General features: G+C 37.6%; 1 protein-coding gene across 1 annotated transcript in view; it reads left to right on the top strand.

Moving 5' to 3' along the window:
* The window catches only part of CHRM2 (cholinergic receptor muscarinic 2), a 145,150-nt gene extending 134,729 nt beyond the window's left edge, over nucleotides 1-10,421 (top strand). The window contains exon 3 of the mRNA XM_072762962.1: nucleotides 4,774-10,421. Within this exon, the coding sequence (XP_072619063.1) occupies nucleotides 4,821-6,221 (1,401 nt within the window). The 5' untranslated portion in view covers nucleotides 4,774-4,820 and the 3' untranslated portion in view covers nucleotides 6,222-10,421. The remainder of the gene's footprint in view (nucleotides 1-4,773) is intronic.
* The last annotated feature ends 3,456 nt before the right edge of the window (nucleotides 10,422-13,877 follow it).

Here is a 13,877-nt window from a genome sequence, read left to right as displayed (position 1 = left end):
GGGGCAAAAGACTTAGTCATTGTAGGTTAGAGGAATAAATATTTGGGGCACAAATGTGCTGCCAAGTAAGATTGCTCCTCAGACAAATAATAAATATTTGTAGCAGAATCTGGATCAGGCACTTGGGGTTTGAATCTCAAATAACTTAATTCTTTGATCTTTTGTTCAACATGTATAAAAAAGTGTATAATAATAACAATCACTTCAGGAGTTGCTGTGACATCATGGGTGATTTAATATTATTGATAACCTGATATCATAGATAATTTAGTATTATCATTTACCACTACACCTCCTTCACTCTTAGTCTGTTTCACACCCCCACACACACTTTTCTTCTAACTGTAAAGAAAAGTGATTAATTTATACCCATTTAACAAATGTAAATACTAATGGCACTTAATGTTAACACTTAAAGATCATGTTTCAGAGACGTTATCTCACTTTGAACTTTCCCACAGCTCCAGAGGAAAAGTAGGGTTATTATTATTCTTGTTTAAGAAAAAAAGAAAATTAAGGTTCACGGTGACATGATCAGACTCTCACGGCTAATAATTAAGAGTAGAGATTAGCACTCACAACTTTGCAAGGGTAATATTAAAGCATGATGCATTCCTCACTGCTAGGTATAGAGTCAAGTAAGTAGTACAAAACCTAAGGCTGGAAACATTTTTTTTTTCTCATAAGTTTCCATAATATTTTCAAAACTGAGTCCTATGCTAACATTGTAAAATACCAAATGGTTGTTACACACTTGCCATCTTCACATACTGAATCCTGAAGTTCACCTTCATTGTTTAGTTGTGATTATGTTATTTCATCAATGATGCAACAGTTTTTGCTTTAATAAAACCCTAGGATGCCACACCAGAGGTAAAAACTTTTACAGAAATGTAAACAGCAGAAGTGGGAAGAGGGTGACAATAAGAAGCTGTTTTCTTTCACAGAAGAGCGGCAGGCCTTCCATACCTGGTGCGTCACAGGGGATCAAAGGAGTGCCATCCCTCAGACATTTGTGCTTGCTTCTAAGTGAATTGTTTTCCAGCTTTACATATGGCTTTGGTATGAAAGAGCAAATATTAGAACTCTAAGAATTTAGAGGATATTGATAGCAAGAAAGTAGGTTATGATGTAAATTTGTTATGTTTTCCCTGGGTAAGAGTTCCAGGTCCCCCAGACAGAGTGTGGCTTAGCCAGCAACCTTTGGGTAAAGTTCCCCATTATACAGGTGCCTGACACTTTCACATGTTATGGATAAAGTATAATTCTCAAGTGGAGAAGGGAAACAGAACGAACATCCAGCTCAAAGGTGAGGATGTGCGTTTTAATTGCAGACTTTTCACTCAGTAGTGTTGAAACTGAGCTTCTGTCTTCAGATCAAGGGGGTCATAAGACGTGTTTATATATTTTAGAGTTGTCAATATACGGTGAAGTAACATGTGTTTGAAAGTCCCAAGACTATGTTTTCTTTTAGCTTTCTGGATTCTTTGTTCTTTGGAGGCTTTTGTTATTGTTGTTTTTTAGCCGAAATGTAATGTATGTTCATTCTAAACAAGAGAGGCAGAGGAGGGAGGGAGGCAATAAAACTAGTAAATAAATAGAATCATACATCTCTATACTATTCTGATGTTTTAGAATAATCACAGATATTACTCTTAGCACAAGCAATGGCAAAAGCCAGATGACTGTGGACAAATCACTTACTCTTACCATTTCTTAATCCACAAAATAAGAGACCTAACTATTTTTGACAAAATGTCATATTTATACATTATTCTCCAGAGGAAGTCACCAAAAGTCTTTTTAAAGTGAAAATAAATATAGTCCTACATTTTATTAAAATGAATGTGAAGAATAAAGTGTCAAACAGAACATTCAGAAAGTAAATGTTTGGTGTTTTTCAATCAAAATGTATTAAAATGAACAATTTGTGAAATGTAAATACAACTCAATTCAAAAAATGCCAATGAATTTAATGAGTAGACAAAAGCAAGCTTATAAGCAAGTCGGGATCCTGTCTTCCAGTTACCTTAGCTAATAAGGAATCACTGGAATAATGATCGGATTAGTGAAATCACTTTGTTCAAATAAATTTCGTGAATAAACAGTTGTATGAATCATGACCAAAAAAAAATTAAAAAGTGCTGTTAAAGAGAAATGTTGGGCAGCCCGGGTGGCTCAGGAGTTTAGCACTGCCTTCAGCCCAGGGCATGATCCTGGAGATCCGGGATCGAGACCCACGTCAAACTCCCTGCATGGAGCCTGCTTCTCCCTCTGCCTCTCTCTCTCTTTCTCTGTCTCTCATGAATAAATAAAGTCTTTATTTAAAAAAAAGAGAAATGTTAATGAAACAATTCCGCTGGGTAAGCAGAAATTGAATTAATAATACTAATTGTTAATCCTGTTTTGATTCAATAAACGTTTTTGAGCACCAATTGCATCTGAGGCAGTGAGCTGGATGGTAGAACCAGGAAGACTCAGAAGCCAAAATTCACTGCTTTTCCAGTGAAGAAGAGAAATCCTAGTTAGGTATATCAATCACTATTCCATGGGTCAAGGAACGAGCAGGGGAATCTATAAAAGTGGAAACCTAAAGGCTCTGACTGGGGTAGTCCTCCCGTATCTGCTGGGGGATACGCTTCAAGATCTCCAGTGGATGCTTATTGTGTTATGCTTTAGCAAAAGCAAACTCTTCATAAAACCCAGTGAGGAATGGACTATGGAAGAAAGTGTTTACTCCTAAATATAATACACATGAGACACTGGGAATGTTGATGTGATGGATGAGGACCAAGCCCAGAGAGATAGGTGGTGGTATTCAAGGGTGGGATGATACATAAGGGACCAACAGGAGAGGCTTTGAAAGCGTTTCCTAACATGGCTTACAGTTCTGAATCAGGAGTTCTGGAGAGAGCCTGGAAATCTGCATTTGGGTTAATTATGAGGGGGTATATTCATAATGGAAGCATTGGGCAGTATTCTGAACCATCTGATGCCAAAAGCAAATGACACTTTGTAAGTCCCTTTTTCTTGGTACAATATCTGACACCTCATGCATAATTTTGGAAGGCAAAATGGTAAGTCACACTTTATTAACATCATTAAATGATGTTAACATCATTAACAACATTTTCTAAGTAAAGTCTTCAGTGTTTCCTCAAGATCTACAGATTCATATCATAGACGTAATCACCTTTCTGCTTAAATAGAACTCTATTCTATAATGTTCTGAGTCTTGCTTTGATCATCCCATCTTCTAACTCTAACTTTGCCCACCAATGCCAGAACACATGTATCTGCCACTTTGTTCTAATGGCTGCATACTGTTCCATTATCAGAGTATTTCATAAGTTATTTAACCGTCCCTGAGGAGACCTCTGTGCACATTGGCATAACTAGAACTTCCTAGATGTAGTCTGTCACCAGACTTTGGTGATATTGCTGAAAAATGGTAATTATGTGTTTATTGAAACACAACAGCAGAAAGGACACTCAGGTTTAATAATTGCTACTTTAGTGACCCATGGCTGCCACTAGAGCACACGCCTCTCCCCGATGGGAACCTTGTCTTAATCATCACTGAATACCAGCCTATAGCAAATGCCTAATACAGAGAAGTTGCTCAGTAGGTATGTGAGGATAAAGTGAATGAGTAAATTCTCGAACAAACCGAGGTTTGTTCATAGTCTTATCTCTGTGATTGACTCGATATGTGTCCTTACATAAAACTACTGACTCTTTCTGGACTTCAGTTCCCTCTTCTGACAAACAAATATAAATCCTAGCCTGACTGTACCAAAGATTTGGCAGGAAGAAGAGTAGAATAATAAATTTGGTAGTGACTTGAAAAATAAAACATTCAAAAAATTCACATAATCATTGTCAATAAGCATTGAATAAATAACTTCCTCTGCAGGGCATAGAGTTTTGGAAATGTTAGGTCTGTGATACTAATTATAAGTGTAAAACAATGATCAGAGAAAAATAATAGTCACTGGGGGAAGGATACTGGCTAATGAATTATTACTGTCTTATCCTTGTTATCCTTGATATCCATATCAGTATCATTACGAAAAAGGCTTAAACTACCAGGTGGAAAGGTACTATTGACTATAAAAGTCACATACTCAATATTATAAGATTTTTTTTTACTTTCTTCCTCCCATCGGCTTATTAATTTTTATGTACATACCAGAAGCCTCTTGATGCTTTGTCTTACATGTAACTTTAGTTCGTTCAGTTTAATTCGCCAATAGTGTAGTCAGGGGTGCCTGCGTGACTCAGTCAGTTAAGCACTCGATTCTTGATTAGGCTCAGGTCATGATCTCAGGGTCATCAGATCGAGCCCCACGTCAGGCTCCACACTCAGCAAAGTCTGCCTGAGATTCTCTCTCTCCTCTTCCTCTGCCCTTCCCCCGCCCCATGCTCTCTAAATAAATAAATAAATAAATAAATAAATAAATAAATAAAATCTTTTAAAGAATGTGGATAGTATACTCAGTTAAATTGATTGATAGATAGATACTCATATCTAGATACGGACACATTCAAAATGTTATCAGACTTCAAATACATTGCCAGCCTGCAAGGATCATTTGAATCCTCCAGTTAATATCTTTGCCTTTTATATGGGAAATTGGGGCAGAGAGACATAATAAACGTAGGAGGGAAGGAATGAAGATTTGGGAGAAAAAATTGTGGTTCAGAAGCAAGAAATCTGATATATCTTAATGCACTGTTTATATTTGTTAATTTTATTCTATTTCCCTGCAGGTTTAAATGTGTATTTGGCTACTTGGCTACTGATTAGAGAACACAAAATGAATAACTCAACAAACTCCTCTAGCAATGGCCTGGCCCTGACCAGTCCTTATAAGACATTTGAAGTGGTGTTTATTGTCCTCGTGGCTGGATCCCTCAGTTTGGTGACCATTATTGGGAACATTCTGGTCATGGTCTCCATTAAAGTCAACCGTCACCTCCAGACCGTCAACAATTACTTTTTATTCAGCTTGGCCTGTGCTGACCTCATCATTGGTGTTTTCTCCATGAACTTGTATACCCTCTACACTGTGATTGGCTATTGGCCTTTGGGACCTGTGGTATGTGACCTTTGGCTAGCCCTGGACTATGTGGTCAGCAATGCTTCAGTGATGAATCTGCTCATTATCAGCTTTGACAGGTACTTCTGTGTCACAAAACCGCTCACCTACCCAGTCAAGCGGACCACGAAAATGGCAGGTATGATGATTGCAGCTGCCTGGGTCCTCTCCTTTATCCTCTGGGCCCCAGCCATTCTTTTCTGGCAGTTCATTGTAGGGGTGAGGACTGTGGAGGATGGGGAATGCTATATTCAGTTTTTCTCCAATGCTGCTGTCACCTTTGGTACTGCCATCGCAGCCTTCTATTTGCCTGTGATCATCATGACTGTGTTATACTGGCACATATCTCGAGCCAGCAAGAGCAGGATAAAGAAGGAGAAGAAGGAGCCTGTGGCTAACCAAGACCCAGTTTCTCCAAGTCTGGTACAAGGGAGGATAGTGAAGCCAAACAACAACAACATGCCTGGCAGTGATGATGGCCTGGAGCACAACAAAATCCAGAATGGCAAAGCCCCCAGAGATGCTGTGACTGAAAACTGTGTCCAGGGAGAGGAGAAAGAGAGCTCCAACGATTCCACCTCAGTCAGTGCCGTAGCCTCTAATATGAGAGATGATGAAGTAACCCAGGATGAGAACACCGTCTCCACTTCCCTGGGCCATTCCAAAGATGAGAACTCTAAGCAAACATGCATCAAAATTGTCACCAAGACCCAAAAAGGTGACTCGTGTACCCCAACCAATACCACCGTGGAACTAGTTGGTTCTGCAGGTCAGAACGGAGATGAAAAACAGAACATTGTAGCTCGCAAGATTGTGAAGATGACTAAGCAGCCCGCCAAAAAGAAGCCTCCTCCATCCCGGGAAAAGAAAGTGACCAGGACAATCTTGGCTATTCTGTTGGCTTTCATCATCACTTGGGCCCCATACAATGTCATGGTGCTCATTAACACCTTCTGTGCACCCTGCATCCCCAACACAGTGTGGACAATTGGTTATTGGCTTTGTTACATCAACAGCACCATCAATCCCGCCTGCTATGCACTTTGTAACGCCACCTTCAAGAAGACCTTTAAACATCTTCTCATGTGTCATTATAAGAACATAGGCGCTACAAGGTAAAACATCTTTGTAGAGAAGGAAGGTGGTCAGGGGAGCTCGGGGGAAAACAAGGGATAAAAGAGCTCCCAGTTTTAAAAATCTCTGCCATTGCACTTTATAGTCTTATTATGGAATGTGCAATTAAGGAGCCTAACAGTGACACTTTTATCGTGCCTATGCTCCAGTTTGAGAAACCCGCACCTTATAAACCCTATCAGTTTCGGAGCAATGAGACCATGAAAGAGACATGCTTGGAGCTGTAGATTTAAGGGACAATCTACGCTTTCCCGTACTCTCTTGAAGAAGGGCTTCTGAATCTACAATTTTATCCTGCACAAGAAGAATAACCTCACTCCTTTTTTTTCCCCACCTCTTTTTTGTTCCTGCGTGTCCATACGAGGATGAAATGCCACAGTGACAAGCTAACATGGAGACTTAAACATAAGGAAATAGACATCACACAATGGAGAAGTGAAGAAAGAGGATCAAAACAGGATGTGGAAATGGTCTCCAGAGTGTTAAGCACATATTATTCTTTTGTTACAGTTTTATTTGGAGAATTGCGACATAATAAATGCTCTTTTCCCCTTACCTTTTCCTTTTCCCACAATCAAAAGAAAGCAAACAAGTAAAAACCATAACTAGATCACATCCTTATTTTTCTCATTATGGCATTTGGTTTTTATATTTCCCTCTTCTACATTGGGTAAGGGCAAAATCTGCAGGACTTTCACTAAATACAACCAGACACGGCCATGAAAATGGGCTTTCACCCCTGCCCACTGTGCCCTTCGCATTCTTTGGGAATATAAAAGCCGATAAACATTTAATTTGCTTATGAACCTTTAAGTGAAATGTTTTCACCAATCTGGCTTTCTCTTAAACGAGCTTCTTATGTTAATCGGATAGCCTACCAATACATACACATGCTTGAGAAACCAAAGTCATTTTTTAAATTGAGGTTTTGTCAAATTAAATAGTCATTTGGAGTCAGAGAAAGTTTACTGAGGCCAGATGAATTTTGCAAAAGAGAGAGAGAAGGCTGAGAGGGCATTCTGTTTCAACCTGCATTTGCCTGACCCATGTATGAAATGCTAACTTGTAAAACATGAACTTCTGGCCTTTGTCAGCAGGATGAAGCTGCTTTAATCCTAAATAGGATTAACATACTCTCATGGCACCAATGACTTCTGGGTCAGTCCCAAGAGAATAAGGCCTTCTCTTTAATACCTGCTAATGAGTGATATTCAGTGTATAGTCCAGTGAGGTTGTTTATAGCCATCCTCTGTCCCACGGAGGAGGAAAAAGTCTTTAAAAACATTTCCTGAAACCACATATTCCATCTTCCTCAAATTGTTAATTCTTCCTAAAACTTTTTATCTTCAAAATTCTGTCCATAGAAGTATAGTAATCTTTGTGGCAGAAATGTAGGGGATAACTAACAGAGGCCAAGTAAGATCATCAAAATCTGAAGAAGAATGTAGGTAGCTGTGCCTATGTCACTTCTCATTATTTCTTTAATTCTAGACCATAAAAAGTCAGATCAGGAACTATTACCCAAATGGCGGCTTTATATAGAATCGTGTCCATGTAGAGACTTCTTATTTGGTACCCCTAAGAAATATGTGATTGTAATGATTCACGTCTAGCTATTTCTATCCCTCAACTTTTTTTCTTACTGTATGTGCTATAGTCTTAAAATCAAATTTTCTAACAATGGCCCAACCAATAGAAATCAAGTTTATAAAACCCACTTCAAATATCCTATTTTGCATTTTAGATTTATGGGCCTTATGATATCTTGACCAGTAATACCAATGTGAGTAGCATGATTCATTTTTCAGTATTAAACCTTAGCACTTTAGAGTTGTTTTGTGTGACTTGCCTCATTGATGGCACCTCAACAATTTTGAGAGTCAAAAAAAAAAAAAAGCACAAGGCAAACAACAACAAAAAAGAATAGTTAGTAAGAAGCGAATTGTGAACAATAGTTATATGTAACTTACCCTTTATAAAAATAACTTCCTGTTTGAATAACTTCGGTCAGGTCATCCCCCCTACAAATCTCCTATATATAAATACACAGGATCAGTTCACTGAGATTCCTTTACTCTACAGTTACTTCAATGTAAATGTTTACAATTTTAAATCCGTATTTGCTTTTATTTTTTCAAATCAGTGAATCAGTGGAATGGAAGGGACATCAAGCCAATGAGCTGTTTGGTTTGCTGTAAATGAAACAAGTGACTGGATGAATATTTCACTTAGTAACTTGTTGTGCTATTATGATGTAGATTCAGCTCTAGTTGGGATGAACTCTTTGGATTCAAGGATTCAGGATTCTCGATTCGGGTCTTTTCTGGTCCACTCTAACAATTCAGCTCACCGTGAATCAAACTGCCTCTTGCTCTTCATTGCCATTACATCCTCCCTTCCTTCCTTCTGTTCTTGATCTTCGCCACAGCTACCACAACGTTGCTGAAAGAGAAACCATCACGCATTACAGCAAGGAAGTGAATATAGACTGACACATCATGGAAGCCTTGTCAACTGGAATCAGAGAAATGGGAAGAATACTGAACCTGGTAGATGATTAGAAAGATGCAGAGATTGTATTCAAAGGCTTGCACTAACTATTGCTGGATTTGTCTATTCCCGTGGCTGTCATACAGGAACAGTTTTGTTCCCCGGGGGACATTGAACAATGTGTAGACATTTTTGGTGGTCACAACTTGGGGGAGAGCTACTGGCAGCTGATAGATAGACCCCGGGGAGGTTGCTAAACAGCTTACAGTGTACAGGATATCCTCCCCCTCACACACACAGCTAAGCATTATTTGGCTCAAAGTGTCAAAGTGCCAAAGTCAAGAAACCCTGGTCTACTTTAAGGAATTCTAGAGCTTGCTTTGTATAAATGGGAAAATAATCCTGTATCACTATTAGAATATCAATGTAAATTGCTCACCTATTTGAAAAAGGTAGTGCTCACCAGTTGTGTATCAGACACACTGTCATCCATGAGTCTGGTGTATTTGTAATTCACAGATTGGGAACACAAGAGACATCGAGATATCCAGAATCACCAGATCATGCACATAGCACATTGTTTCCAACATCATCATGTCCCATTATGATTGTCACACAGTCCAGTCAATTGAGGTTGCTGGTAATTGGCCATGAAAATGATTGCAGTTGATGTGGTCAGTTTCTATTGGAGCTGCCATTTTTCCTTTCAAAAACATTAAGAGCCTCTTTTCAGAAACAATATGATTCATCTCCTTTATTTTCACTGGAAAGGTGAATATTTGTCAAGAATTTCTTCTCTCCTCATAGCAATAATGTAAATATTCCAGAGTGGTCTTATAAGAAGAGGAGATTAAGAATGTCAAAAAGCCAATCCATTTCTTTAAAGAAATGATTTCCCTTTACCAGTTTGCATTAATTTAACACCAACTCCCAAGTGTTAGGACCAAGTTGCCAATATAGTAAGTCACATGGGATAAGCTTTCCCATCTGAATGTGGGAGCTGGGGGTCCCAAATACTTCTGCTCTTTGTCCATTCACTGCTTTTTTGATCCTGGAGATCTGACATTGGGGAAGACATGAATTCAAAATGATGGCAACACATACTTAGAAACGCAATCTACTTTTATTTTCTCCTACTTAGTTCACTGGTAGTTGCCTTTCCCCAGTTTGATGATATCCCTTTCAACAACCACAGCACTGGTGTTGCCAGTAGATTAGGGAAGCACCCAAAGCTGGATGAATTGTGCAAAGTGTATTTTCAGCATGTATATATAATACCATGCCTCTTAAATATGCTTCTTTTAAAAGGGTGCACGCTGCAGCATGAACTGTGTGCATATTTAATGTATCTTTCTGGAATATGCTGTATGCTTAATATACATATTCTATAAATAAAGTAATGAAATGTATAATAGAAATACATATTTCTGTATGCAAATAAATATATTATACACAAAATCTTAATATGCAATATAGTATATGTTGCTTCAGAGAATAACAAAACTAGATTTTTATATGCCCGGTTTTTTTAAAGTAGTATTTGCTTATGAAGGAAGAGGTTTAAGAACAGCCAAAACCCTACCCATGTTACTATTAAGCTGTTTTATAAGCTTTGAAAGCATGGCACTGATTTTAAATATCTTTTGGAGGAATATATTAATAAATCTTTGCTGGTGTCACCGCATGTGACAAGAATCTCTTTGCTCCTGTGCTCCCGACTGGCCTGTGACTAGAATCTTCCTGGCTGTTACTGTTCCAACAGCTGTGTTGATCTCACGTCTGATTGCCTGATGAGCTTGCAACCAATTCATTGACATACAGCTTTGCTCTCCTCCAAATTAACTGATTTTTGTCAAATAAAAAATAATCTTACAAGGAGGAAAAGATGACCTTCAGAATGGTTTTCATTCCAAGAAGCAAGGTATAAAATGGAACAAGCACTGTATTTTATAAATCGTTCTTTGCAGATTGAGCCCAATACAGCATCCCATACATTAAATGCCAGAAATTCCTAGTGTAGTATGATATTGCAGGGTTCTCCAAGAAATGATGAAATAGGTGATTTGTTTCTCAATGCCCTACATTTTCTCCCTAGCACTTCTCTTCCTATCGTAGCCCACTCAAGTACTCACATTCCCCAGAACATTTTCTTTGGCTCATTAGCATGAGTTCCTAGTTAACAAATACTGTTACAATTTTAGTTGATACCGGCATGCCATCCCAAGAGACACTTGCATTTTAATAAAAAAAGCAGAAACACTGAACATCTCTAAGATCTCTGTTGGTGTTTAGTTACCAAGGTATGCAATGGGAGAGATGATTTTCAGTGAATTCCAGTTTTCTTTGCAAATTTTATAACATGCTTCACTGTCTACCCACTTCATAAATTTTACTTTTATCACAATCCACCCTTGTGCATTGTGGTCTCTTACTAAACCAAAATCATTTCCAGAAAAACAAATGAAAGAAAACAATGGAGTTTTCTATCAATTCTCATTGGTTTCTTACTGTTCCGATGAAATGTTCTCGTTTCATTTTTTAGAATTTGACTGAATACTCTATTGATGAATTGTCAAATGTTATTCCTGACCAGGTGGTTGCAAATACTGAGAGAGGAAAAATACCTTGCCATCATAGAGGAAGAATTTTCCATGTTATAACACATATCAGTCTTTTTCAATCAAAAATTGAAGAAACAAAATGTGGTAAGTTGCAGAATGTAGAGATTTATTAAATAAGTGACATCGTATAAAATCTGTTCTTTCGCTTCCTAAACACGCACACAGTAAGTCATGGGAAATTGCAGAGACCAAAAAGGCATCCATCTTCTGAATTTGCACCATTTACCCAGCAGCTCATCCAAATCCTTAAACTATACCTTTATTAGAAATGTCCATATCTTCGGAGATTTTATTGAAGGATTTTTTTCAATGAATATTCTTTTTGAGGTCACTATTATAAGATAAGGGATGGATGGTGTTTGTGGTAAATTGTTTGTCTGTGTCCAGGAAGAATTACAATGGAGATCGCAGGGCGGGGGACAGTTCAAATCTGGATAATAGTTGCATTAGTTGTACAAAAAAGATGAACATTATGATTCACTCTTCTTCAAAGTAATTTTCTTCATATTATAAATCTTACCGTTCTTACTGCCTTTTAATACAGAGCAGGTGCCTACGTTTGTGATGGTGTGAGGACCTTTGCCAGGGCCATGTTGTATTATGTCATGGGTCAGCTGTTCCCAAACTTCAGCCTGATATTGAATCACCTGTTGGGCCCCATCGTAGGTCTGAAGTGGAGTCTGAGAATCTCTACAAGGGCCCCAGAGATCCTGATGTGAACTCTGAGAATGACTGCCTTTGAGAGTATGATGAAAACCTTCACCAAAGTGTTATGATAATTAGTAAGACATCTGTTACAGACTGTGGAAACTTTATATTTAAAACACTATCCACGGGAGAGAATTTTCTTTTCTTAGACATATAGTTTGTTGCTTACTTACAAATAGGGGCTTCATATTTTCTGTCTCTTGGGAAACTTTTAGTGCCATGATATTAACACCAGAGATTAAAAATAACTACATTGATAAATTTACTTGAAGAACCATTAGCATACCAAAGTTTAAAGACAAACACAGCAGAAGCTTGAATTCTGTGATATCTCCAATAGAAGATGCTTTAAAAATATATTTTATGTTGTCTCCAACATCATATAGAATATATATGCAAACACATTCTCCTCGTATGAGCATTCAAAATGAATCCTTCCACTATTTTGTTTAGAAGTAATGTTAGGTTAAAAGAAAATATTTGCATTCTAGAAGGAATTCTTCAACCTCTTTTTAACACACACTCATGCACATAAACACATAATGCACACTCACACAAATACACACAAACAAGACATACATGCATATAAACACAAGTTTCACCTTATTTACCTTGACAGTGCCCAGAGGCATGACCTTTCCACTATTTTCAAAAGCGTTTGGAACTCTGCTAGCAAAGACATTGAACTCAGGTCAGCCAAGTGGTACTAAAGAGAAGACTCTGTACTATGATCAGTAAATTGCAGAATGTTCTCAAAGCTGTTAGGATCAATACCTTTTAGCTTTGTAGAACATTTTGCCAGCAGCACATCCCAGGCATCTGAAGATAATCTCTCTGAAGGAAGCAATTATGTGAAGTCATAGTGGGAAAACATACCTAAAACCTATCATAACACCTGGAACACATATCTAAAAGTATATATCTTAATGCTGGGTACCCCCAAATGCTGAACAACTATACAATATGGTTTGATAGCAAGCTGACTATAAAGAGAGCTATGTACAAGAAAAAAAGTAACGGTTTCTCAGCACATTTCTCCCAAAATCCCTCTCAGACATTCTTTTTTAGGTTCATACCTCTTTATCCTTGTGGACGGTATAAAAACACAAGTGATATTTACTCTGAATATGCACCAGATGATCTAATAGTCCAAATGTCTGGTATCCTGAAAAACCAACAAGAAACCAGGAATGCAAGTCTTATCTTGCAGGAAAAATAAGATTACCAACCAGGTTATGTTTGCTTTCTTGGGATCCTCCTCATTCTGTTTATTAATGAATAAGTACAAGAGGACATTTAAACCCCAGCTACTAAATGGCTGAATAAAACCATTTCTTTTCAACTCTTTTGGGTAGCTTAACCTACATAGAAATAATAATCCGAACAACTTTCTATTTAAGCAGAAGAGATAACCATAAAGATGAAATTAAGAATAAAACAGGAACAATACAAATAAGACATCCTGGTGAGGGAAAAACTTACCCCCAAGGTCTCTCAAAGGAATAAGAATAAATATTTAATAGAACTTCTTTTTTCTTCTTTTCCAAGTTCTATTTTTTGTATACTCATTTCCTTCATCTCTTTTTAGTATTTTTGCTTAAGTCTTTACTAATGTTTTAAGTAATTTTTATAAACATTCTAAGTGTCAAACACAAAAATGATTGTTTCCCTAGAGCTTGTTTTTAATTTTTGTTGTAGTTGACATTGCTACTCCAGAAAGCAAAAAGGCATTAAAAAAATACAACTGCTTACAATGACACATGTTTTAAATATCAAAACAAAACAACTTAGCAAAAATACAGACAAAGGGCAAAAATATGGC

Source organism: Vulpes vulpes, chromosome 7 (genome assembly GCF_048418805.1).
Source record: "Vulpes vulpes isolate BD-2025 chromosome 7, VulVul3, whole genome shotgun sequence".
Classification (NCBI taxonomy): Eukaryota; Metazoa; Chordata; class Mammalia; order Carnivora; family Canidae; genus Vulpes; species Vulpes vulpes.
This window is presented reverse-complemented; position numbering and strand designations above follow the sequence as displayed.